The sequence below is a fragment of the Globicephala melas genome, chromosome 1, assembly GCF_963455315.2.
Source record: "Globicephala melas chromosome 1, mGloMel1.2, whole genome shotgun sequence".
NCBI classification, from domain to species: domain Eukaryota; kingdom Metazoa; phylum Chordata; class Mammalia; order Artiodactyla; family Delphinidae; genus Globicephala; species Globicephala melas.
Window position 1 is genome coordinate 157634109 of NC_083314.1, and position 25637 is coordinate 157659745.

At 50.5% G+C, this 25637-nt stretch overlaps 4 protein-coding genes across 7 annotated transcripts in view; 2 read left to right on the top strand and 2 right to left on the bottom strand.

The window, feature by feature from the left end:
• The window catches only part of MTF1 (metal regulatory transcription factor 1), a 41081-nt gene extending 27579 nt beyond the window's left edge, over positions 1 to 13502 (top strand). Inside the window, exons 7-10 of the mRNA XM_030868762.2 lie at positions 1206 to 1305; positions 2037 to 2632; positions 6240 to 6303; positions 7675 to 13502. Coding sequence (XP_030724622.1) covers positions 1206 to 1305; positions 2037 to 2632; positions 6240 to 6303; positions 7675 to 8102 — 1188 coding nt within the window. The 3' untranslated portion in view covers positions 8103 to 13502. The remainder of the gene's footprint in view (positions 1 to 1205; positions 1306 to 2036; positions 2633 to 6239; positions 6304 to 7674) is intronic.
• On the bottom strand, positions 13134 to 14920 carry C1H1orf122 (chromosome 1 C1orf122 homolog). 2 transcript variants are annotated; one of them, XM_070045525.1, is made up of 3 exons: positions 14743 to 14920; positions 14316 to 14517; positions 13134 to 14066 (listed from the first exon to the last, which is right to left on the bottom strand). In XM_070045525.1, the coding sequence occupies exons 2-3, from the start codon at positions 14361 to 14363 to the stop codon at positions 13971 to 13973; spliced, it is 144 nt and encodes a 47-aa protein (XP_069901626.1). In that variant the 5' UTR covers positions 14364 to 14517; positions 14743 to 14920; the 3' UTR covers positions 13134 to 13970. The 2 variants fall into 2 exon arrangements, with proteins under 2 accessions (XP_069901626.1, XP_030724694.1); XM_030868834.2 differs by lacking the exon at positions 14743 to 14920 and adding an exon at positions 14609 to 14732.
• YRDC (yrdC N6-threonylcarbamoyltransferase domain containing) lies at positions 14821 to 18744 on the top strand. Its single transcript, XM_030868804.3, has 5 exons — positions 14821 to 15260; positions 15806 to 15920; positions 16043 to 16162; positions 17384 to 17526; positions 17826 to 18744. Exons 1-5 carry the CDS (start codon positions 14869 to 14871, stop codon positions 17893 to 17895), a joined length of 840 nt encoding a protein of 279 aa, XP_030724664.1. The 5' UTR covers positions 14821 to 14868; the 3' UTR covers positions 17896 to 18744.
• Positions 18745 to 19508: 764 nt separating this feature from the next.
• On the bottom strand, positions 19509 to 25419 carry MANEAL (mannosidase endo-alpha like). 3 transcript variants are annotated; one of them, XM_060307674.1, is made up of 5 exons: positions 24824 to 25419; positions 23517 to 23626; positions 22109 to 22185; positions 20984 to 21027; positions 20529 to 20750 (listed from the first exon to the last, which is right to left on the bottom strand). In XM_060307674.1, exons 1-5 carry the CDS (start codon positions 25371 to 25373, stop codon positions 20674 to 20676), a joined length of 858 nt encoding a protein of 285 aa, XP_060163657.1. In that variant the 5' UTR covers positions 25374 to 25419; the 3' UTR covers positions 20529 to 20673. The 3 variants fall into 3 exon arrangements, with proteins under 3 accessions (XP_030724642.1, XP_060163657.1, XP_060163660.1); XM_030868782.2 differs by having other exon boundaries at positions 19509 to 21027; XM_060307677.1 differs by lacking the exon at positions 20984 to 21027 and having other exon boundaries at positions 20588 to 20750.
• Between the last annotated feature and the right edge of the window lie 218 nt (positions 25420 to 25637).

Below are 25637 nucleotides of genomic sequence, written 5' to 3' on the forward strand. Positions count from 1 at the left end.
TGGGCTGCAGAGAAAAGAATTGCTGTTTTTCCCCTTCCCTTAGCTGAAGGGAAGCCTGGAGGTGGTGCCTGTCAGCAGTCAGGCCCTCGGGTCACTAGGTGCTCTCTTTTGTTTTCTCATGCCTTATTTTTTCATAAATGCCTCTGACCTTTTCTTAGTTGTAAGTTACAAAGAAACTTGCAATGACAAACAGTAGTGAGTCTAAGGCCATCACTATTGTCTGTCATTCTAAGTTTCCTTATATTGTTTGATTCACTACCACGTGTACATATTAGAATAGCATAGCCATTGTGTAATATCCTTGGAAGATATTCACAATATGTTATTATTGTGTTATTATTATGTTATTACATGAGAAAAGCAAGTTCCAAGTAATAAATATTATACAACCCCATTTTTATGTAGAATTTGGTCTTTTAGAGCAGGGGTCAACAACATTTTTGTAAAGCGCCAGATGGATATTTTCGGCTTTGTGGCCCATACATCCCCTGTCACAAATCCTCAAATCTGCCACTGCAGTGCAAAAGCAACCTAGACAATCCAGAAAGGAACAGAAGTACCTGTTCCAATACAACTTTATTTACAGAAACAGACGTTCAGCCAGCAAGTCAGTTTGCCGACTCCTGCTTTAGAGTGTTTGAGGACCCAGATCTTCAGCATCTGAGGCTTAGGGAAATAAATGTCACCTTGGGAAAGGAGAAGTTGGAAACAAGAAGCATATCCAGAGATCATTCTAGTAATTTAGTTTTTTTTTTTAATAGATTTATTTATTTATTTATTTTTATTTTTGGCTGTGTTGGGTCTTCGTTGCTGCGCGCAGGCTTTCTCTAGTTGCGGCGAGCGGGGGCTACTCTTCGTTGCGGTGTGCGGGCTTCTCATTGCGGTGGCTTCTCTTCTTGCGGAGCACGGACTCTAGGCGCGCAAGTTTCAGTAGTTGTGGCACACAGTCTCAGTAGTTGTGGCGCACGGGTTCTAGAGCGCAGGCTCAGTAGTTGTGGCACACGGGCTTAGTTGCTCGGTGGCACGTGGGATCTTCCTGGACCAGGGCTCGAACCCGTGTCCCCTGCATTGGCAGTCGGATTCTTAACCACTGTGCCACCAGGGAAGCCCCAGAGATTATTCTAGTTCTGCTGTTCTGTGTGCTTTCGTGGTGAAGACCTGCTTTCGGATGGCGAGCCTTACACCTTTGTCTGTCTCTGACACAGGGCCAGAACACTTTCAGCACACTTTCACCAGCAATCATCTTTGAACCAATGTTCCAGAAGTCAGATGATCCAGCAATTCAGGAAGATCCTCAACAGACAGGTTTGTTATACGGACTCTCTTCCTGCCCAAATCTCTGCACTGGGAATGGGAATTCACACTTGTTGACACAGTGTAGATGTCAAGCACAGTGAAATATTTCAGTTCCTTTAATGAAGTGTACTTTCAGTGAGGGGTCAGAAAAGGATGGGCTTTTCAGTTCAATTCCATCTTTTTTTCCCCTACTTCCCTCATCAAGGGTTTACTTGAGGATCTCCTTTCCCTGGACCCTCAAAAGAAGAGAGTCCCCTTTTCCAAAAGCTCTTGTTGGCTTTAAAAAGTGAGAGGAGTTGTGAGCTCTTTCTCCTGATGTGACACCTCCGTTCACGAGTGGGCAGGATCCACAAACCAAACTTCAGATGCGTAGATCAGATTGTGTTTGAATGAAAATCTGTCCGTGAAGCTTCACTTTCAGTAGTCAGAAAGTGTGTTCACTGATCATAGGCCAAGAAAAGGATGTCTAAGCTCTTTTCCAGAAAAGCGGTAGGACACATTTTTTTATGGTTAGACCCATACTAGGTCTTCACGTTTAGAAAGTAAGGTTGATCGTGAAGCCTGGTGCTTTGACCAGAGGGATCGTTAAATGAAAAGCAGAAAGCCAGCCTGCCAGCATTGGAGGAATCAACTGTTAACAGACTTCAGCTGTCTTTGGTGTAGCCCATAATAACTGTGTTTTTGTGGCTCATATAAGGCTTGGAATATGTATATATATTTCTATTTCTTTTTCTTGCCAGCTGCCTTGATTGAAAATTTTAATGGTGATGCAGAGTCAGTCAGTGATGTTCCGCCATCCACAAGACATTCAGCATCTTTATCTCTTCCACTTATACTGCAGCCTGGCATCTCCGAGCCACCCCAGCCTCTACTACCAGCCTCAGCACCGTCTGCTCCTCTGCCTGCTCCCTCCCTAGGAACTGGTTCCCAGCAAGCTGCATTTGGCAACCCCCCTGCTCTCTTACAACCTCCAGAAGTGCCTGTTCCCCACAGCACACAGTTTGCTGCTAATCATCAAGAGTTTCTTCCGCACCCCCAGGCACCGCAGCCCATCGTGCCGGGACTTTCTGTTGTCGCTGGGGCTTTGGCGTCAGCAGCGGCAGTGGCGTCAGCCATGGCAGCACCGCCTCAACCACAGAGTACTACTGAGCCCCTGCCGGCCATGGTCCAGACTCTGCCCCTGGATGCCAACTCCGTCCTAACTAGTAATCCCACTATAACCATCACCCCGACTCCCAGCACGGCTCTCCTGCAGCCCAGCCTCGTCATGGGAGAACAGAACTTACAGTGGATACTGAATGGTGCCACCAGCTCACCACACACCCAAGAACAAATTGTAAGTATTATGTGGAAATGGATCCAGTGGGGTGAAGTGTATTTCCATGGGTGACATGTTCAGAGGCTTTTACTTCAAAAAGGAAAACGGCTGTCATATCCACCCTGAAACATGTCATTCTAACACTTAGTCATTTCCCCATAATCAAGCAAGTATAAACCCAGGAATGCTGCCGTCAGTACCTGCAATGGAGGGGTCGGGGCAGAGAAACAGCCTTCAAGTTTACCTGGATATTTCAGCTGTGGTCTAATCCTGTCAGCTAGGATAGGAGAGCCTGAGAACATTTCAGGAAAGCGGGTTTTTATCCAAGGCAGAGTCCAGACTGGGATGAGGGACTGATGTGACCCCATCAGATGGAAGCAGACAGCAGTAGCCAAGTCAGAGAAGTGATCTGTGCTCCCAGAGCAAACCGTAGTGCCATTTTCTCCCAAAGTGTTGGTCTTGATGGCTAAGGAAATGACTTGGTCGTTCAATTGAATATATCTTGAGGGCCTGCTATTTATCAGATACCACGCAGGATACTCTTGGGGATATGGAAAAGTGAAAAAACCATGATCTCTTTTTCATAAAAACCTATATTCTAGTTAAAAAGGCTAAAATGCCTAAAAGAAAGTTAACACTACCAGTAGGTAAAGTGTCAAATAAAAATAATGGTAATAAAAAATAACAATAGCTGTAATTTGTTGAGCCCTTACTAATGTGTATAGGCTTACTGTGCTAACTAAGCACTTTTTAAAATTGAGGGTCTAACATGTGCCAGTCATTACCTTAGGTACCTTATTTTTAGATTATGGTTTTTTTAGGTTTTATTGAACAGGTAGAACAGAGAATTTCCATACACTTCCTGCTCCCTGCCCCCGCCTTGCATCAGTGTGGTACATTTGTTATAATTGGTGAATTAATATCGATGCATTACTATTAACTAAAGTTCATAGTTTACCTTAGGGTTCACTCTTGGTATAGTATGGTTCTGTGGGTTTTGACAAAGGCCTGATGTCATATATCTACCATTACAGTATCCAGAATAGCTTCACCACCCTAAAAATCTCCTCTGCTTCACTTCTTCATCCCATCTCCCTCTCCCCCTCTCCCTAAGCAGCCACTGATCTTTTTATTGTCTCTATATGTCTGTATCTCTAGATGTCACTCACCATGCTAAGTACTTTTTAATGATTTAATCACAACAGGCCTAGGAGGTAGATAATGATTTTATCAGTGCAGAGCTGAGGCCCAGAGAAGTTAATTGACTAGTCCAAGGTCACACAGCTTACAAGTGGCAAAGCACAGACAGACCAATCCCAGAGCCCATGCTCTTGACTGCTACATCGTGCTGCCAGATGAGGGGTTTAGAGACTAAAGGCTTGTTAGTTGGGCATAGAGGTCAGGTGAGCCTTGAAGTATGAGTAGGATTTAGATGGATAAAAGGATATACTAAGTGGGAGAAAGTCCGGGTGGATGTATGATGCAATCAAACAAACTGGAAAGGTAGGTTAGAGCTAAATAGTGAGTACTCAAATTCCATAAATGGGGTGGGTGCCAACCACCTCTGGAGGCAGCCTAGTTCCAGTCTCAGGTGGCCAGAGTCACTGGAAGAATCTTTTCAGCATTATGACCCAATCAATCTGCCTCCATGTAGTTGGGTTTTCTGGTTGGTACTGTTGTTTTCATTATTCAAAATTATTTTCAGGGACTTCCCCGGCGGTCCAGTGGTGAAGACTCCGTGCTTCCGCTGCAGGGGGCACGGGTTCAGTCCCTGGTCGGGGAGCTAAGATCCCGCATGCTGTGCGGCGAGGCCAAAAAAAAAACAAAAGAAAGAAAATTATTTTCATTATTTTTATTGTTCATATATTTGCTGATGGCTATGTACAGAAAGTGATCGTACTTTCTCATTTATGATAGTGGTATTTTTTTCTTTTTTCTTCCAGTTTTATTGAGATATAATTGACACACAGCAGTGTATAAGTTTAAGGTGTACAGCACAATGACACAAGTTTTGTGAGCATCCATCGTCTCATACAGACACAGAATTAAAGAAATAGAAAAAAATGTGTGCGTGTGATGAGAACTTTTAGAATTTACTCTTCTAGCAACTTTCATATTAACCTACAGCAGTGTTAATCATGTTTATCACATTGCTCATTACATCCCTAGTACTTCTTTATCTTATAACTGGAAATTTGGATCTTTCGACTGCCCTCATCCAATTCCCCCTCTCCCCACCCTACCCCTGCCTCTGCTAACCACATATCTGATCTCTTTTTCAATGAATTTGTTTGTTAGTTTTGAAGTGTGATTGACCTACCTCTGTTAGTTCCTGCTACACGACATAGTGATATTTCTGTACATTTCAAAATGATCACCATGTTAAGTCTAGTTACGATATGTCACCATCCTAAGATTTACATGCTTATTGACTGTATTCCCCGCACTGTACATGTCCTACCCATGACTCATTTATTTTGCAACTGGATTATTGCACTTCTTACTCTCCTTCACCTATTTCCCTCCTCCCCTCTGGCAACCACATGCCTCCATGTAGTTTTTAATCTTCTTTTCCTGGATCTGCCCTGGGGAACTGCATGGAACAGCTCATTCCTTTTCCACCCAATTCATTTTCATGTATTTAAGTATGGGTCTCATTTCTCCATCATTATTTTATAGTGTCCTCTCCTATAACTTAGCCAGAAGCTTTCACGTTCCTCCTAGACTCATCTTAGAGGCACTTTTTTTTCCTTAAAAGGATGAAAGATAAAGCCCTTTTTAATATAAGACTTGAAGAAAGCAGAAACCCTATAGCCAGTTGAATCGGAAGTGTAATAAAGTGAGGGGTGATTTCTGGGCATGACCCGATAGTCCTACTTGGTAATCATATAAATAGCTAGTGTTTGCTGAATGCTCACAGTGTGCCCCAGGCTCCACACACATCATCTCATTTCATCCTTTTGGGGGCCTTTGGGAGAGTCTTTGGTTGGCGTCCCTGTTTTTACAGATGAGGAAACTGCGACTCTAAGAGGTTAAATTACTTGCCTGACCTCAACAACTAAGTGGCCGAGCTTGGACTTGAATCCATGTGTGACTGAGTCCAGGGCCTACCCTTGAGCACGTGCCCCATGCAGCTTACAGCACACTGCCCAGGGCCTTCACAGGAGGTCTTCTGCCTGTGAGAGGGAGTCTTAGCCTGTTCTTAGCATGCAGCTTAGTCCTTGAGGGGAAAAAAGAACTTTCCAGTCTCATGGAAGTATTGGGGGTTGGCAGGGAGTGGAGGGCTTAGAGTGGAAGCTGGGGCTCCGTCTGAGGAGACCATCCACGTGAGAAAAGCAACCTTGGAGGAGCCTTTGGGTGCACAGAACCTACTGGATTAGGCAGCTGGGAAACAGCCAAGGAGTAGGGAGAGGACAAAGCCGGCTACATTTTCAGCACTGAATGTCAAACAGTGCGGTGACCTCATGTCAGAGCACAAACAAAAACATCGCTCAGTACAAAAATCCCTGAACACGGAGGGGTTTCTGTCCTCTTGGATGACCATTACAACTGGGGAGGCTTTAGGCCCTTGGAGATCTGCCATATCTGAGTAGCCATAAATGTGATTTTTTTTTTTTTTTTCCAGCAGCAAGCATCTAAAGTTGAGAAGGTGTACTTTACCACGGCAGTACCAGTAGCCAGTAGCACAGGTATGAGATTCTGTGTTAGCTTTAAAAGGAAGGCAGCTCTCTGGGCCCCTTGAGGCACAGTTAGTTAATTGTTGCTTTGCCCGGGATTCAAACATTTTTTAAATTAAATTGATCACATTTGTATTATTAGAGTATTTAATATTCTTACAACTATTGAAAGTTACTGGACTTACAGCATAAATACCACATTTAACATTCTTTAACTAGTAACGGTTCTTTCCCTTTCAGATATAGCCTTTAGGGAATTCCCTGGTGGTCCAGTGGTTAGGACTCTGTGCTTCCACTGCAGGGGTCCTGGGATCGATCGCTGGTCGGGGATCTAAGATCCTGCAATCCACACTGCACGGCCAAAAAAATAAAATAATAAAAAAACCAGATATAGGCTTTAATGTAGCCAGAAAAAAGTCTACATCACTGTTAATGCTAAAGAGAGCAGCTGTTAATTCACTGGACTCTTCTAATTACAGTAATGAAGAAACAGCATCTGGGTCAGAGACTCTTATAGGGCTGAAGGGTCCTTTCTCTCAAACTCTTTGTTTTATAGATTAAGAAACTCAGGCCCTGAAAGATTAAATGAGTCCCCCAAATTCATAAGTGAGTTTGTGGCAAAGCCAAAGCACTAGTTCTTGGGCCTCCTGACTCCCTCCTATTCTGTTCTCTTAGCCCCTTGGTCTCTAGCTCTTTTGAGACACACAAAGCCTGTGTGAATTCAGAGTGTGCATCTGCACAACACACGTATGCAAAAGAGAAGGAATGTGTGTACACACAAGGCTGGCTGTGTGTCTGAGACGGGGCTGCAAAGGTGAGCGCGGGATGTCCCAAAGGAGGTCAGAGCCTCCGGGGCAGGCGGGACTAAATGGCCTGGTACAGTGTGGAACAGCTCTGCACAGGCAGCTGCCCTTGGGCCATCCCTGAGGTATAAGCCTGCTGCAAACACTGCCTGGAGACGCTAGGAGAGGAGGGCAGTGAGCTGGGTGCTCAGAAGTAAGAGTAAGTTCTCCAGAAGAGTTTAGGTAGAAAGAAGAGCCCCTGAGCCCAGAGCTATGAAGAACGTGCAGGAAAAGGGAGGCATCCACCGTGGCTGGCATGGAGGGTGCCTGCGAGAGGGGCCGGAAATGAAGCTGGAAATACAGGGTGCAGCTAGATGGTGTGTGGCTTTTCTGTCTTGGAGGGGATGGGGAGTGTCAGAGCCTTCTTACTTGAGGAGGAACGTGGTCCAGTTTAAAGCAGAACCAACCCTGGAGCGTGGCACGGCATCCACCCTTTCCATCGTTCCCGCCTCCGTGGTGCTGAGCTAGTCCTACACCCTCCTGTCCCTCTTGCCCTTGCCCTGCGGCTACTTGAAGAGCAGTCTTTCTCGCCCTCTCGCAGGGAGCGCAGTACAGCAGATTGGCCTCAGCGTCCCTGTGATCATCATCAAACAAGAGGAGGCCTGTCAGTGTCAGTGTGCATGCCGGGACTCCGCCAAGGAGCGGGCGGCCAGCAGGAGGAAGGGCTGTCCTTCCCCTCCCGCTCCAGCGCTGAGCACCCAGCCTCCTGATGAGCCCAGCCTGAAGCTACCACCGCAGACTTTTTCCCCGCCCCCGATCCCCCTGTCGTCCTCCGCCGCCTCCTCTTCCTGTGAGCCAAGCGTTCAAGCAGTGACTCCTTCAGACCCTCAGACAGAAACGTTACGTGCCATGGATATGTCAGAGTTTCTGTCCCTCCAGAACCTGGACACGCCGTCTAATCTGATTCCCATTGAAGCACTACTGCAGGAGGAGGAGGAGATGGGCCTGACCAGCAGCTTCTCCAAGTGAAAGGCCCAGCCGGATGTGCTCACCTCCGGGAACAGAGGCCGAGCAGGAGGCAGAAGGTGCGATGCCTACCATCGTGGGGTCAGCAGTTTGAAGGAAGAAGAAATCTACTGTTTGAAATCCTCACCTTTCAGACATATTTTCTTTATTCATATCCCAGGAGCATCCATTTTTAAGGAACTGATCTTTGGAGAAAAACAAACAAAAACGGAACAAAACAAAAAAAAAAGCTAAGTTATAAATGAACTGTTTGGCTGCACTGTATGTCACTTTCGCTTATTGTCATGTGAACTTGGAAATTAAGGTTACTCGTATGCATAAAAATTCTAAATGAAAGGGTGTGGTTTCCATCAATCTGATGCTGCCCATCACTTGCACTGGGGTCTTTGTAGTCCGGGCAGTAGCGTTCAGTGTGTCGGGTGTTGCTGCTCCTGTGTCTTTTGAGTCTGAGGCTGAAGCTTGCTTGGAAGGCCAGACCCTCACTCCATCAGAGAGGGAAGTGGCAAAGGCAGGTCAGACAGCCGTGAGCTGGACAGGGATCACGTGAGATGGTTTCATTGTCTGCGCTTGGTGTTGGTGGAGCTCAGGGTGACTATGGCAGGTGTCATCCTGCAGCCCAAAGGGGCAGCTGAAAGCCTGGCCCGAGGCCGCGGGGACGGTCCGCTTCCGCAGGGACCCCAGGCAAGTTGTTGACTGCTCTCTGTCCATGACACATGTGCAGAACAGGCTCTAGTGATGTGATCACAGTCTTTGCCTTCGGGTTCTCTCTTTCTCCGTTGGTTGCCAGGGCTTGCAGATCACAGTGAATTTTTCTCGGGGAACATCCCTGCTTTGTCCTAGAGTGGACATGTGGTTTATGGCCAGTCGCTGGCTGGTGGTCTGCCTTCCTTGAAGGGTATCTTCTTCCTCAGAGCAGAAGAGCTGCATTTTGCCGATCAGGAGAAGGTGCAGCTTTACAGGAGTTCTGTTCAGGCGGCGTGTCATCGGCAGGCCGGGTGTCCTGGTTCCGGGTTCCAGCCAGGCCTTGGTTGCCCCTCCCATCTCCGCCTCTCACCCCTCTGGATTTTGCATACAGCCTAGTACAGTGCAAAGAAGGATGTGACTTGCTCAGCTTAGTCATATGATTTCTAAACAAAAAACAAAAAAGAAAAAAAAAAACACAAAGCGATGATCTTCTACTCAGGGTAAAACAAAAAAATTCCCCTTCCACCAAAAAGCCTGAAATGTTGCAATAAGTTATCTCATTTGGAATGTTTCATTAAGTTGTATTATAGGAAAAAAATTTTTTTTGATTTGTGTATAGAATTATATCCATCTCTCTGCCTTTGGCTCTGAGTCAGTCATTGCCTCTTAAAATAAAACATAAAATACAATCCACACTAAAATGGAAAGTTTCTCTTAACTGCCTATGTCAGTGTAGTCATGAGTGCTCCCCCCACTCACTGAGCTCAGAAACTAGGCATGGCCCAATGTCCAGACTGGGCCTCTGCCTCCCAAGGGCCCCTTCCCTGCCTTGAGCGAGGGGCAGGGTGCCACAAACAGGGCTGCCCTTCTGAGTCAACGATGTCGGGCAGAAAGCAGCCGTAACTTGCCTTCCTTTCCCAGTCCCTAAGGTGGAGAGATATGTCACTCTCCTGTTCTCTGCGCCATTACTCAGGGCCAGCCAAGACAGTATCCAGAGCAGATCATCTACCTGGGAGCCAGAGGCCCTGCCTTTAACAGGATGTTCAGGGACAGATTTGGAGAAGAGGGCAGTGGTGGTAAATGTTACTGCCATGAGGAGAAATGGGCTTACCTACAAGCAGCTGGTGGTTTCTCATTGCAGGAGTCTAGTCACGAGAATTGGGTTTTTTTTTGACCCTCTGCACTCTCCTGTCCAAAAGGCTGGTGGGTTCTGGCGGCCACTGGCCTCAGCAGAAGTTGATAAGGCAGGAGGAACCTTCTATTACCGCAGTGGTTCATCTTCCTGGAAAACCAGCTGCTGAGCATGGGTTGTTCTTGACCGTCTCCGGGCCTTGCACCCATAGGAAGGTTTGCGGTAGGACCCTGGCTGTTTTCTCCACACCTTCCGAGATAGAGAGCAGCATGTGGGTCCCAAATGACCTCCCCACATGCCCGTCCTAGGCTCACTTGAGATTCGGTTCCCTGGGAGCTGAGGTGGAAAGCAGGAGCCTAGGGAAGGCCGTCGGAAGTGCCATGGTTGAAATATTGCTTCCCTCCGGCCAGCCCGGGCTGTGCTTGTGTTGGGGGTCCACCCAGGTCAGTGGCTTTTCTGCTCCAAAGATCAGGGGTGATGAAGAAACTGGGTTTGGGCTGACAGATTTTCCTAGTTGAAGTATCTGCCTTTTGAGGGTACTAGAGATTACAAGGGGGACCATCAGATCCAATCAGCTTTTGAAAACATCAAGAATGTGCTTAAAATGCTAGTGAGTGGTTGTGAAGAGTACGTTTACTCCACAGGATAGGCGGTCTCTCCTTTCCTTCTTCTTCCAGCACTCTTCCCCGCCCCTGTCCCTTCCATCAGCCTGGCCCCTAGTGTCAAGGATCTTGAAGAAGAGAGGGCGCTGGCTAAAGTGGAGCCACAAAGAGCCTTCATGGAGAGTGGTTTGCAAACCCACGAATGAACCTAGGGTGAGGCTAGGGAAGGTGTGCAGACTTCAGGTGAAATCACGCCTTTTTTCTTCCCATGGTAACCTTAATCATTTTCACCCTGTAGACTGAGACTTCCAGCTCCCACTAGCATCTCCAGTTATACTGCCCCTTTACAGAATGCTAGTCAGCCTAGGGAATCGTGGAGTTCACGGGCCTGGCAGGTGGCAGGAAACTTTGGCTGGCACCGCCAAACTGCCTTAGTGAATTTGGTCCTTCCCAGGCAGGTGGGTGAGGCATTGAGGGAAAGTGGCCCTGCCTTTCCTGGCAGTTTGGCCAACCTCGTGGGGGTATCACTAGTTTGATGACAGGAATTGGTGTCATTCATTGAATTCCACCCCTACCCCTCCGCCCTCGCAGAAGGAGATCATGGTACAAAGTCCAGGAGGGGCCTTAAGGTGTGAAGGCTTCTCTGGGCAGAAGCAAGGGACTTCTCTTCACCACCTCTGGGAGAGTCAGTAGATTGGAGAGTTTACTTTCAGGGTCAAGGCAGCGGGCTGATAGGGATAATGGGTGGGTGGGTTTTCCTGAGAGACTTTGTATAATGTGCTGAATGTGTCCAAAGGGACAAGTTTGCAGAACCTCATATTGGTATATTAAAGAAATAATAAAAAAGCACTTTACGTTATTTTATCTTTAACCCAATTGCTGCAATTTCTTTCGTGTGTGTGTGTATACACACACACACACACATATATACTTTCCACCAAGTTTTATTTTTTGCTCAGAAAAAAAGTTAAATTGAGGTGTGAAAAGAAAAGCACTTACCTTGGTGCAATATGTGTAGCTTGATGGTTGTTGTCCCATGTGGCCCTGGCCTGGCTGCGTTTTTCCACTCCATCAGCCCTGTGCCATGAGGCTGTCCATAGGGAAACACTATTATGCATTCTCAGCAACTGCTCAATCTATGCAAGCCTTCCCTGTGTGCCCAAGGGCGCCCCCTCAGGCTCTCTGAAGAACTGCTGCGGGTCCTGTTTTCTGCTGTTGAGGCCCTTTTTCATCACTTCTTCTTGGTCCCTTGCCATCTTTTCCCCCTTCTTCACCATTACAAAGTGATGCCTGAAAGGAAGAAACTGGTTGTTCCTAGGTAGACACCTGGCACCTTCTAGACTTTTATATTTGTAATCACGTTCATTGTCCTTAATCCTAAAGACTTCTCCAGAGTCACTGAAACCATTGATTTGTGGAACTGCAACAGTATTGCTAATGAGTTTACAATTTTCCTATACCACCAATCAGAAATATGTTTGGGGAAGGCTGTGGCAGTCGTGGGTGGGGCGGTGGCGGGCGGACAACATGAGCCATTTCCATACTGCTCCCCCTACCGCCCCTGTTGGCTCTTTAAGCAAAAGCCTCCAGCCCTCATCGAATCCAGTAAACAAAGCTGTTAATAATCTGCTTTATCAACTTTCTTCCTTTCCCCTCATTCCCCTCTCCCCCGCCCATTTTATCTTCAATTCTCAGGCTACTAAAGAACTGAGTTTTAAAATATACTTCAGCCAAAGCAGAAAGATTTCCATAGATCCAATATGCAAATGGAGCTGAGACATAGATCTGCTGTGTTCTGCTGTGACATAGATCTGTTCTGCTGTGACATAGGTCTGAAATTGACCATTCCTAAATATTGGGGAGGGGAGAGGCAACAAAACTGAATCATGCATATTTCTGATTGGTAGTCAGTTTAGCCCGTTTCCTCTGGCATACGTTGGGGGCGAGGCTAGAGAAAGGGTCCCCTGTCTCTTCTCACACCCTTTGGGGAAGCTGATGATCACTGTTTGGGCATTTCTCATTGTTACTCCTGTTCAAGAGAGGGCTTCTCAGTCTGCACTGAGAAATGCAAATTAAACTGGGTCTTTATGTCTATGTGTACATAGTACAAGCTTTTTTACTGGAAGCAAAGTTTAAAACCACACACTGCCCTTTTGGTGGTGTGCCTGCTGGGCCCCAAATCGGGTGATGATGTCGTGTCACTTTCTCAGCTCAACGCAGGTTCTACTTTTTCTTACTGGGAAATTTTTCATAAAACCTTTTTTTTTCACCAAAACCCAGGGGTGTTTTCTGCAATATTCTTATTATCCTTATACTGGTGCCAAGTCAGAGAGGCCTCTCTTGCCCTTTTCCCCCGTGTCCTCAGGCCTCCCCAGGGCGCTCTTTGACTCAACAGTCTACATCCTTTGTTGTGTTTTGGAGAATGTGTGGGTGGGTGGGGGGGGTCAGAGTTCAAGGTAGCTGTTCTCTTTCCCCGTAAACTCCTAGTCCCTGTTTGGGGAAGGTGGCTGGAAACAGGTTTTTGCTGACTCTCTGGCTCAGATCTTCTGGCCAGGAGAAGCAAGACCCACGAGAGCCTTCTTTTTTTTGACACACACTAGTCATTGGCCAGAGGTCTTGGTTAAATCCCAAATATTTTTATTTGGATTATGTAAAAGCCTATCAAATTTATTTAAGTGTGAAACATGGGAACAACAGACTTCCACTGAGCGATATGAAAACGTTACAGGTTCAGTACTTCCAAAGGAAGAAACCTCCAAACCCAAAAAAGAATAAATATGAATTTGTATTTTTGAAGAATGTGAAACAATGGTGTTTGCTTAATTGCTCATTTTGTATAAACTTAATATTGTACTTTAAAATATCTGCTAAGAAGTGAAAATTTAACTTTTTGGAATTGAAAAAGCAATATTAAATACTAATGAAATCCTAATTAAATGCTTATTTAAATCTGGTAGTATCTGTGGCATTTCTTCCCAACCCTACCCATGGTTGACAATTTTCAACCACTTCACCCCCTCCCCAGCCGTCAGAGTTTTAGAGAGGGGACAGAAAGGAAAGGTCGGTCACCAGGAGAGTCTGCAGGTTTCCTTTTAATCAAGGCTCTGCTAAAAGTGTTTTGTGGGGCTAGGAGCCCCCAAAGCATGAAATGGACATGTAACACGACCTGGATCCCCCAAAGCAGGCCAAACCACTCTGGCGAGCACTGCTGGTCTGCCCAAATCTGGGTAATCAGACTGGGTATTCGTTGGCTACATTTCAGAGCTCAGCACTGCCTTCAGCCAGGATGAAGTGGGAGTGAACCCAGCTGCTAGCAGAGCTGCCACCCCGGCTGAGAGCCAAGTACCAGCCACTGCCAGTGAAGACTGGCCCCTTTATTGAAAGGGAGTTGTTCACAGTCCAGCTACCAGCCCTGGGGAGGGAGAGAAGTCAGGGCGCCCGGCTCGGGGATGGTCAGGGCTCCGTAGCTCCATCGCCGGCATCCTTTGGAAAGCCACCTCTGGCGGAGACAGCTGTCTGGGAGGGTGCTCCAGGTTTGGCTGAGACGTTCTGATTGGAACAGAAGAAAGAAAAAAAAAGTGAGGCTGGGAGGAAAGGCCTTGGATTAGGCCCGGCAAGAGATGGCCACTTGGCATCTGGATAGCACTTAACTTTTTCAAAGCCTCTCGCCCAACTGAAAGGCAGTGGGGGATAAAGCGGTGGGGACACTCTTCCACCCTCCAGGGGAAGCCAGAACTTAGCAAGTGCGGCCAGTGGGCAGTCCCCACCTCCCAGGCCCAGCCCGGGGTGGGCACTGACCCCGCCACCAGCCGGCTCCGGGCGCCGGCGGCCCAGCTGCCGCAGCATCTCCTCGCAGGCGGCGATGGTGTCCAGGAGCTGCCGCTGCCGCTGCTCCACCGCATCCAGCAGCTGCTGGGCGCGCTCATCCCGGGGCGGCTGCGGGGGTGGCCTCCCGCCGAGCCCCAGCCCCGCCTTCCCACGGTCCACGCCGGCAGCCTCCCTACCCGGGAGAGAGCGAGACAGACGGTCAGGGCCGGCGCTTGCGCGGGGTCAGAGCCCCTTTCCCCCCGCCCCAACGGGCCCCCTCTCACCCCCGTGACCAGTCTGAGCCCGGGCCCCATTCCATCTCCGCCTGCGCGGCCCGACCACCGCCCCCCTTTCGGCCGCCCCCCCTCCCCAGCCCTGCGCTAAGGCTCCGCAAAGCTGCGCCCCGCCCCGTCCCCACCGGTCTCCTTCAATCCTCCTGGGGGTCGCGGTCCCTTTAAGTTGCCCAGCACGGTGGTGGGGTGGAGCCTCCCAGACCGGAAGATGACTGGGTGCGTCACTTCCTCCCGGAAGCAGGCCTGGGCGGATGTCTCCGGCGCGTCCGTGCACGGGGCTGAGGGCCGCGGTGGCTGCCAGCATAGGGTTGAGCGAGGGGCCGGGGGGCTCCGCCCGGAGCGGGCGCCTTCTCCGTCCGCCGAGCCCCGCTCCGGCGGCGCCGGGGGCCCGGCTGTTCCGGCTCCCGGGGAGCGGGGCCGTGCGGGCCGCAAACCCGGAGCGCGCCGGCTGGACCGAGGCGCTGCGGGCCGCCGTGGCCGAGCTGCGCGCCGGCGCCGTGGTGGCCGTCCCCACCGATACGCTGTACGGCCTGGCCTGCTCGGCGAGCTGCTCGGAGGCACTGGGCGTCGTGTACCGCGTCAAGGGCCGCAGCGAGACCAAGCCGCTGGCCGTGTGCCTGGGCCGCGTGGCCGACGTCTACAGGTGAGGACGCCCCGACCCGGCCCTGTTGGGGGCGGCACCGCGGGAGGGGTTTCCGGTGACAGGCTTGGGAGACTGAGGCGCGGAGAGCGGGAGGGGCTTGTCCAGGCTCACCCGGGAATCCGGAACTGGAAACGTGTATGGAGCGCTTAGCGTCTGCCAGGCCTTGAACGAGATCTGGGGCGCAGCGATGAACGAGGCAGGCGGGGTCCCTATTCTTCTGGCGTTTTTGTGATAATGGGCGGGGGGGGGACGCCCACGGTTTAAGAAAAAAGAGGGGGAGCACGGTAGCTTAAGTTAGTAGGGAGTGCTTTGAAGAAAGTGAAACGTGGAGCGTGAAAGCGGTGCAGCTGTTGTAGCCTGCGGGTCCAAGCCTGGGGCGGTCCTCTGGAGCCCTGCTTTCTGCTCAAGCTCTTGGGGCTGAACAGGGAAGACAGGCGGATCCCATTGTAGACCCTCGGGTCACCTTTCCTAGATCTGCCTAGAGTCTGGAATAGGACCAGCAGTGCTTTTCATTTGGTTGGATTTGTGTCCCCTCTGTTTCCCAGGTACTGCCGTGTGAGAGTACCTGAGGGGCTCCTGAACGACCTGCTGCCAGGACCAGTGACCCTGGTGATGGAACGCTCGGAGGAGCTCAACAAGGACCTGAACCCCTTCACTCCTGTGAGTCAGATTTTCTCTTGTGTCCCCAGACTTCCGCCCTTTGGCTTTCGCTAGGATCCAGGCCAGAGCCATCTCCCACCCCTTCAACCTTTCTGAGGATCCCCTTTCTCTTCGCCTCATAGCTTGTAGGCATCCGGATTCCTGACCACGCCTTCATGCAGGACTTGGCCCAGGTGTTTGGGGGACCGCTTGCTCTCACCAGCGCCAACCTCAGCTCCCAGACCAGCTCTCTGAATGTTGAGGTGAGTTACCCAGTCCTCCCCCTGGAAATGTCACCAGGCCACAGTTTCCTCTGAACCAGAGGGGCTGATGGTTCACTGGAATTGCCTGGCAGGGGAGCTGCCCTTTTGGTCTGATGGTGGGAAGTCTGCCTAGGTGGCCGGGGTGGGGGAATACAGAATGATCTCGGAAAAGGTTTATTTTAAAGTTTGAAACGCGAGGGGGAGAATTGGTGTTGTTTTCCTACTGTCTTTTTAACAGTAAGAGACATCATAAGTACATATTTTTCTCATTCTGTCGGGATAGCAGTCGTTGGAGAATACAGTTGGGTGATAAGTCTTCACAACTTGCTGTAAAGAAAGTTAAGACTCTGAAAAGTTAAATCACTTATCCCAGGGACTCCTGGTCCTGTTCTCTTACCTCTGTCACAAGCCAGGTCAAAGAAGGGATCACCCACGGGAATTCCCTGGCCATCCAGTGGTTAGGATTCCGCGCTTTCATTGCCGAGGGCCCAGGTTCAATCCCTAGTCGGGGAACTAAGATCCTGGAAGCCGCGCAGTGTGGCCAAAAAAAAAAAAGTCAGCAAGGATCGTCCTAATCCTGTCTTGGCGGAGTAGCTTAGAATGAATGAGGACGCAAAGAAGTTTGACTGAGCATATTTCTTTTCTCCTACTGGTCTTAAATGCAGAACATAGCAAAGTGATTTTACTTTCATAGTAAAGTGTTTCCATGCCCAGACATAGGGAGTGGGTTCAGGGGCTTTGGAGAGTGAGAGCCCAGCATCCCTTCTTATTCTGAGGCTTTACTTGATCCTGGTGGCTATATCCTAGGCATTGGTGATGGGGATTCTTACCTTTTCGGCAAGCAGCTTATCTATCCAGCACAGTAACTGGTATTTATGATCCCCCATCCCAAATTCCCAGGCCTAACTGCCACTGCAGTGCCTTCATGCGGGGTGAGGGTGGAGAGTGGTGCTCTGGCTCAGTTAACAATTCAGTCCACAGTTCTGAAGGGGAACTCCTTTCCATAGCCCAAGGATTGAGTGCCAATGGCGTGCAGTTGCAGAGTCCCCCCCATTTCTCCTGCCCTGATCCAGAGTTTAAATGAGGTTCCTTACCCTGCTTAGAGGAAGATGCCTGCTGTTTTAGAGCTGTGTGATCTCTGTCTTAGGTGCCCTGTGTGCGGTATGACATCATTGCAGATGCCAGAGGTGGTGTCCATGCTCTTCCTCTCCCTCTTCTCAGGAATTTCAGGACCTCTGGCCTCGCTTGTCCTTGGTCATTGATGGGGGACCAATTGGGGACGACCAGAGCCCTGAGTGTCGACTAGGCTCAACTGTGGTTGACTTGTCTGTGCCTGGAGAGTTTGGCATCATTCGTCCGGGTTGGTGAGTCTCTGCTGTGGCACAGGGATAGGATTTGAGGGAGGTTGGGAGATGCAAACAAAAAAAGGTTGTCACTCCTGTCTTGCCCTGAGGGGAGCGGGCAGGTTTGGAGATGTGGTGGGTGGAGTGGAACTCAGTTTGCTAGTGTTTGCTGGCTTTTTCAGGATTCAAAAGGATTCATCAAGGGTTTGATGAACAGAGCATAGTATGATCGAAGAGTTTAGAGGTCCCTGATCTCCAGAATCTGGTGGGCTCGGGGCTTTGAGAAGTCAAACCCTAACTGTCCTCCATTTCCTCCCCAGTGCCCTAGAAAGTACTTCGGCCATCCTCCAGAAGTATGGGCTGCTCCCCTTACGTGGATCCTGCTTGTGAAACTCCGGAGGAGGGAGGGCGCAAGGACTGGTGCTGGACACTATGTGTCCGACTGCTGGTGGCTGGCAAGGCCTCATTGGCAGAGGCCGCTGGGGCTACAGTGTTACTAGTCTGACCTTTTAAGGCAAAGTTTCTTTCTGAACACTACGGACCAGGCCTCAGAAGCCGCTGGTTAAGCCTCACACCTGGTTGGGGAGGTTATATTTATTTATAATTTCATATATGAGCCAAAAGCTGAATAGAGGTTTTAAGAGTATTCCGAGGATGGCCTTGTTCTGATAAGTTTTTTCGATCTTTGACAAATAAAGAACAGATTTGGAATCTAGTGAGAGCTTCTCTGGTGGGTAGTGGCACTTAAGGTCCAAATCAACTAACACATTGGTTGGTGCTTTTCAAAAGTCTCAAGTGACCAAGTGCATGAGTTTTATGCTTCTGAAGCTGGAACCAGTTTAGGACAAAAATAAAAACTGTAGAGCCATCGACCAAACACTGCTTCCTCTGAACCAGGGGGCTGGTTCTTTGCTGTAATTGCCTGGCGGAGAGCCACCATTTTGGTCTAATGGTGGGAAGTAAGCTCAGCTGCCACAGGGGTTGGGGGTGGGGTCCAAATTAAGGGATGTTGGGAAATAAATCTCTACTGTCCTGCCCAGCCACTTTTTTCTTATTTATTCGTAATATAAATTATAATGAATTATACCTACAACACCTTTATTTAAATGCAGTGTCTACTCGGCAGCCTTTATCTTTATTCATGTGTATACAAGTGTTAAAAACATACTTACTACTGGGCATTTGAACTTTGTTTTTTCTTTAATAGAAAAAATGCTGTTAAACATCTTTGTGAATGTTTTATTTTCCTTCTTTTGAATTATTTCCTTGGGGTAGGATTACTGGGTCCAAGTGTGTGGCCATTATCTTGGCTCTTGATAGAGGTTAGCCTTCAAAAGAACTGAATCAAGTTGCACTGCCATCAGCAGTGTGTGAGAATTACTGCCCCTGCCCCCCCCCCCCCCCGCTTCTGGCCATACTTTTACTATTTTTAAAAATATGCATATGTGAACTGAAGCCTCAGTGTCACTCCCTTGTAATTTATTCCAGGTCATCATCTAGCCCTTTTCACCTGTCCCTGCCTGCCTTGGTTTCCCCAACTGAGTCACAGCAAGGGGACCAGGCCTGCCACATCCGTTGGTGGGATTTAGTACCTGTTAACCTAACTGGAGCTGGGAGTCCTTGTGACCAGTAGGGCTCACTTCCTCCCCTCTCCCCTCACACCCCAGTTCTCAGAACTAGGATTCAGTCTGAGCCCATAAACTTCTCAATACGGTCGTTTCCAATGCACATATTTTCAAGTAGATCCTAAGAATTTTTCCAAGTGGGTGTCCCAGGGCTTGCTTTGAGGGTCCCTGCAATTAGCATATTCGTTTATTTGTAAATAAGCACTGGATTGTTAAATATTCCCTCTAGAAATCTTGTTGAAACTAATTTCTTAAGCAAACTCGACTCTTCGTTGTGCTAACACTGTAGCCAGCCCATCCCATGTCAATTTGTCACAGAATCTGAGGAGTTAAGAGTTCGTGGTCCTGAAGGGATCAAAAGGAAAGCTGATTTGAGAATAGGAACAACACGTCATTTTTAATACAAATCACAGTCGCACTGAAAATGGCTCTGGTGAGTGGGCCTCATTCAGTTCAGGCAGCTAAAGGGAGGGGGGTGTCCTAGTCCTCCCCCTGGAGCTAAATGTTTACCTAGGAAAACGGAGGCTCTGGAGCGCAGAGGTATTTTCTTCGAGGAAAAAGAACTGAACTCCCAGCACTGGGCAAAACAGCAAAAAGGAAAAACTTGTAGCTGTGCTTAGGCACTAGCTACAAGGCCACACCAAATGAGGAAAGCTGGCTCCTGTAAGCTTCGGAAGACAGGAGCCATCCCTGGTCGAGTTTTCCCCCAGCACCTGGCACGCGGTAAGGTGCTCGCGGAGTATGTGTTGAATGAATGTGTGAGTGCTCAGGATTATTTCCTGATAATTGGGTTCGGGAATCTACTGGGAAGAGCTTAAACTGAGAATGTTCCCTTTTAGAAAGTCTTAAATGTGGTTCCCTAACTTGGGGAAGACAGATGACGTGGGAAGGAGGCCTGGAGAGGACGCAGGTTGGCAGAGAGCAGGGTGCATGCTAGCCCAGAGCCCTGACACCCTTCTAAGACCAGTGACTTGGCGACTCCAGAACACCAACCAGCTGAGCTCCAAGTTAGACGGGATTGTCTTAAAGTGTTCTCACTGAGGATGTGGAGCTGCCTTGGGCTAAGCCCAGCCACCGGCCAGCCCCTGGGGTTCCCTCTCTGGAACACCACCTAGTTTCCTGTCGCTGCAGGGCACTCTGGCACCCACCTGCCTCAGAAGCACTCAGCCGCTGACTTGGGAGCGAGTGCCGAGCCCCACGTGGTGACATCTTCCAGTGAGGCTGGGACGTCAGCACCTCCCGCCCCTGCCTGCAGGCTCCTCACATCAGCCACTGCTCCTTCTCTTTGATGAAGTGCTCTGCCCAGCGGCGCGTCAGCTCTAGGTACAGGCTGGGCTGATGAGGCAGGTAGTCCAAATACAGCCGAGTCGGTGTCTTCTTGGGAATGGCCTTCTCAATCTGGGTGCCCTCGTGCCACTCGTTGAAGGAGGTGATGGAGACGATCTCGGGCCTCACGGTCAGGGCTGCCTGCAGGGCCGTCTCATAGTACTTGCCGTTGACCCTGTTCCGCGTACTGTGGTTGTTCCAGGGCCGGATGCTGGTGTCAATGTAGCCAGGCCCCACGCTGGGAATGAACATGAGGTTGTTGGCATCGCAGAAGTTCTTCACAGCTTTCCAGTTCTGATGGGAGGAGCCGAAGGAGAAACCATTGGAGGCAAAGTAGGTGTACATGCCATCAAATCCGGCGGCCAGGATGTCATGGGTGTGGCCCTCCTCCACCAGCAGCGCTATGAAGACCCCATCGTAGGGGGTGTTGCGGATTGAGTGGGGCCCGTTCGGTGTCAGGAGGTGGGCCCAGGCCTCAGGGGATGTCAGGTAGGAGTCATAGATATAAAAGAGTGGGAGGCTCTTACCCATGCTGTTCTTATAGCGGTAAAATGCACCATGGGAGCCATACCTGAGGAGCAGGAGGAAGAAAAGGCTGAGCCAGCAGCCTAAGAGAAAAGAAGCCAGCACAGCCGGAGGGCTGGCCATGAGTGAGATCCTTCCTGATGTCCAAGCACGATTTTGAATCCACTTGGACTCCACAGTTGGACTCATCATGCCTCTAAGCAAGAACCCAGTTCCCTCCCACCCTCCCCCAGCCTTGTCATTCCTCTATTTAAGCCTCACTTCCCTGCCCCAGGCCGAGCCACCACCATCTTCTATCTGGACTGTACCGACAGCCACCTAACTGGTCTCCAGGCTCCCACTTCCACCTCCCTATAACCCAGTCTCTTTTTAAAGCGTACATCAGATCTGACTGCTCCTTACCGGAGACCAGCAAGGCCCCACCTACTTGATCTGACCCTGCCCACCGCCATTCCTGCTATTACCCCATCTACCGCTTCACTCCGGCTACACTGGCTGCCGTCAAGCTTGTCCCATCAGACGGCCTTTGGATCTGACAGCCCCCTGCCTGGAGTTTTCTGCCTGCCCCAGATCTCTGCAGAGCTGACTCTTCCTTTAGGTGCTGGCTTACATGTCACCTCAGAGAAGCTCACTGGACCACCTATTCTAAAGTTGTTTCTTGGGCACACTGCTTTATTCTGTTATTACTTCTTCATAGTATAGATCGCCACTGATTTGTCATCTATAACCACTGTCTGCTCACTGCACACCCGCCCGAGGATGTAAACTTTGGTAGCCCTACCCACTGCTGTACAACTGGGACTTAGGACAGTGCCTCGACACCTGAAGGCACTCAATAAATAGTTTTTGAATGAATGATATATGCAAGCCACTTTGCACATATATTAGCTCATGTTAACTCTCACAAGACTCAAAGGTTAAGAGGACTGCCTCTGATCACAGAATGGAGGCCGCAGAACCAGAATTCAAACCCAGGTTGCTGTCTCCAAGCCCAGTACTCTTTTACTCTTTTTAGATGCTGGGGACATGGGCATTCTGCCCTTTTGGCTCTTGACCTGCGCCTCCAAGCCTTCTAGCCCTACCCCATTTAGATCCCCACCAAAATCCAGGTCCCAGAGCAGGCTTACGTGTCAATGATATACTTGATGTTGTCATGCAGAGTGATGTCATCTCGGCCCTTGTAGGGTTGGATGTGGAAGGCCACCTGCCACAAACAGGAGATATTGGTCAGGTGAGTATCTGTCCAGAGGCCACAACCTATAAGGCTCGTGCTTCAAGTATGGGTTGGAGAAGAGGCTGAGTTCAGGAGAGACCTGGCAGTCATGGGCACAGTGTAAATAAAAGCAACCACTGCCCTCAGGGCCCGAAAAACGGGTGAGTTTTCCCACCTCCCACAGCAGGGCCTCTGGGAATCATTCTGATGGGCTGTTGCAGGCTGGCCAATAGGTTTCAACTTATGTGCCAGCTCCCAGTGGTTGGCACTAGCTGCCTGAAACTATGGGAAGACGTGTCCATAGGAAAACGTGCCATGATCTGTTTAATGTGCCAGTGATGGGCTCAGGAACAGGAGTGGGGCTTGTTTTCATCGTTTTTCTTCTTTTGCCACACACAGGTAAGGGCAGTGACTTACTTGATTGGTACACGTGGGGAAAGTAACTGGCCAGCTCCATCCTTCCTCTTGAAAGAGAGCCTGCCTGATGAGAGCACGTGTTGTGCTTTACTCCTTGAGGCCCAGTACTGCCTCCCACTAGGGAGTTGAGGCTGGAGTTCAGTCTGTGGGCCTATTTGGCCCTTGCCTGCCCTCTCTCCAGGATCAGGGTCTCCAACCTAACCTCTATCACCATGATATTAATTTAGTCTCCCATTTATCCTATATTTTTCCCAAAAATTTTTTTCAGAACTCAAAAAATAAGAGTGACATAGTCACCTAGAGAAATGGTACAGATGAACCGGTTTGCAGGGCAGAAATAGAGACACAGATGTAGAGAACAAACGTATGGACACCAAGGGGGGGAAGTGGTGGGGTGGTGGTGGTGGGATGAATTGGGAGATTGGGATTGACATATATACACTAATATGTATCAAATAGATAACTGGGCTTCCCTGGTGGCGCAGTGGTTGAGAGTCCGCCTGCCGATGCAGGGGACACGGGTTCGTGCCCCGGTCTGGGAAGATGCCCACATGCCGTGGAGCGGCTGGACCCGTGAGCCATGGCCGCTGAGCCTGCACGTCTGGAGCCTGTGCTCCGCGACGGGAGAGGCCACAACAGTGAGAGGCCCGCGTACCACAAAAAAAAAAAAAAAAAAAAAAAAAGATAACTAAGAAGAACCTGCTCTATAAAAAATAAATAAAATTCAAAAAAAAAGTGACATAGGCATTATTTATTAGACCCCTACCCACAACACCACACTTGCTACGTATTTGCATACCTGGGCTAACGCCAAGAACTTTGGTAGAGGCACTATCCCTGTGGGTGGAGGAGGGGACATCTCCAGAATCGGCCAGAGAGCATTTGACATCTTCTTGGAGACTCACCTGGATGTTGTACTGATGGGCAGCGTCCAGAATGGCGGGCACCAGGTCATCTGAGGGTTCCCCATTATCATCAGCCATGCCAGGTGGGTACCAGGACAGGACCAGGACGCCTGAGACACAACACAGAGGCTACTTCAGAGACACACAGTACCCCACAACAGAGAATTCCTTCCTCACAAACCATCTCCAACTGCGGAATGGTTTCTGAATGAAACCTTGAGGGAGACTCCTGCCAGGTTCTCTTCTTGCAGATCAGATCCCTGAGCTGTGAGTCCTGGAGCTGTCCACGCCTGCGGTGCTGAAGCTCAGTGACTGCAGGAACCCTAACGTGTCAGGCCTGGAAGGAGCCGGGAGCCTCGGCAGCCTCTGGCCTGCATTAGCAAGTAGTTAAACAAAGGGAAACGGGTGGACAATGACACACCCACCTGGAAGGCACAGTCCTGTCTCTGGGGGAGAGGAGCACCTCTGAGGTCCCTCAGGGAGAGGAGCCCTGAGCAGAGGTCATTTTACCCTTCCCGTGGGAAATAACATTTGTCTCAACTGTCTGCCCCTCTAGATGGTAGAATCTTGAGGGATGGCCTCTGTGCTATTTATCTGTGAATACTCCCCACCACTGTCTCTGGCATCCGATTTTCCCACCACACAGTAACCATTTCCAGAGAAATTGAAATGTACTGTAAAATCCAGCAGAATTCAGTGACAAAATCTGAAATAAGTCAGCCTCCCCACCCCAGCCTGCCTACAGGGGGGCTTCTTTTCAAGCAGAGTACTTGAAAAGCTCCCAGGCCCCTTACAGCAAATAGAGCAGGGTCCATCATACAACGTGGGCAAACTTTCCTTTCTGCAACCAGCAAACTCAGGAAAGGATGCTGCCCTACCCTGTGCCTAGTGTGAAAGCAGAGGCCATCCCAGGCACTACTGCTCTGAACCCCAGACTCCTGCGGGGCCAGGGCACCCAGGCCTCACTTAACCCAAACCGAGAAGCCCAATAGACTGCCCTCCTCTCCTCGCTCTCCCTACCTGGGACAGCCCTGGTGCAAACGCCTTCCACTGGCCCTCCCAGCAGCTCTGCTCTAGGAAAGGGCCCTGGAATGGTAGGGGGTCAGAAGGCAGAGGTGGAGGAGTCTGAAAACTAGGAGATGGGGGCGGGGTCTCCTGGTGAGCATGGGATGAGAGTTCTAGAAGAGAAGAGGTAGAAGCCAGGCTGACTGGGACCAAAGGCCCTGTGATAGGAGCAGTGGAAGTTGGGGTGTGGGAACGAAGAAAGGCGAGGCTGGGGGCCCAGCGACGGGGGAGGGGGAGCTCACCAATGGCGGCTTCCTTCAGCTGGGTCATGTGCTCCCGCAGCACGTCGGGGTCCCGGGAGCTGTAGGGCCCCAGCTCCGGGTAGAAGCTGGAGCCCAAGTCTTCGGGGGGGCTGTGGCGGCCGCGGGGGTAGCTGGCCGAGATCTTGGGGTCCCAGTGCGGCACCATGACGTGGTCCCAGTGAATGTAGTGGCCCTCGCGCCGCGGGCTCCCGTACCACGAGTAGTAGAAGGCGTGCAGGTCCGAGTAGACGCGCAGACTCTGCCCGGGGGCGGGCTCGGCCTCCGCTGGGGCCGGCCCCGGGGAGCTGCCCGGACCCGCGGTGCGGGGCGGAGGCGGCGGCGGCGGCGGCGCGGCGGGGACGGCCGGGGCCCGGGCGGCCGGCGCGGGGCCCCCCTCGGGGCGTCGCTCAAAGGGCGCCAGCTCTAGGCCGGGGCCCAGCGCCGGGAGTCCGTCCGGAGCCTTGAGCGTGCGCAGGCCCATGAGAGTGCCGAAAGCGAAGAGCAGCACCAAGAACAGCGCGATGCAGGCGCGGCGCCGCCGCCGGGCCATGGCGGCCCCCGCGCTCTCCGCGTCCCGCCCGGCTACCTCCCGGCGCGCCGCGCCATGGCTGCCCGCCCGGCTCCCGCGCGTCGCGCAGCCCGCGCGCGTCCCAGGGAGACGGCGACTCCGAGCGCCGAGCGCGGCGTGGGCGGCTCCCTGCCTCTCCCCCGCAGTGCGGGCGGGCCCGGCACACAGAGAGTGCAGGCGGCGCAGACCAACTGGTCGCGAGCCGCGGGGGGAGTGGACGGGGAGAGCTACGAGATCCCGGGCCAA

What these genes read in the sequence shown, in the direction of transcription:
- C1H1orf122 (XM_030868834.2), bottom strand. Translation starts at nt 14,643, where the DNA reads ATGGAATGGGGCCCGGGCTCAGACTGGTCACGGGG. An exon ending in GGCTCAGACTGGTCACGGGG is followed by an intron (nt 14,518 to 14,608) that starts GTGAGAGGGGGC and finishes TCTCCCGGGTAG; the next exon opens with GGAGGCTGCCGGCGTGGACC. An exon ending in CGGAGCCGGCTGGTGGCGGG is followed by an intron (nt 14,067 to 14,315) that starts GTCAGTGCCCAC and finishes TGTTCCAATCAG; the next exon opens with AACGTCTCAGCCAAACCTGG.
- YRDC (XM_030868804.3), top strand. Translation starts at nt 14,869, where the DNA reads ATGTCTCCGGCGCGTCCGTGCACGGGGCTGAGGGCCGCGGTGGCTGCC. An exon ending in ACCTGAACCCCTTCACTCCT is followed by an intron (nt 15,921 to 16,042) that starts GTGAGTCAGATT and finishes TTCGCCTCATAG; the next exon opens with CTTGTAGGCATCCGGATTCC. An exon ending in GGCATCATTCGTCCGGGTTG is followed by an intron (nt 17,527 to 17,825) that starts GTGAGTCTCTGC and finishes TTTCCTCCCCAG; the next exon opens with TGCCCTAGAAAGTACTTCGG.
- MANEAL (XM_030868782.2), bottom strand. Translation starts at nt 25,373, where the DNA reads ATGGCCCGGCGGCGGCGCCGCGCCTGCATCGCGCTGTTCTTGGTGCTG. An exon ending in GCTGAAGGAAGCCGCCATTG is followed by an intron (nt 23,627 to 24,823) that starts GTGAGCTCCCCC and finishes GTTGTGTCTCAG; the next exon opens with GCGTCCTGGTCCTGTCCTGG. An exon ending in ATCAAGTATATCATTGACAC is followed by an intron (nt 21,028 to 22,108) that starts GTAAGCCTGCTC and finishes CCTGCTCCTCAG; the next exon opens with GTATGGCTCCCATGGTGCAT.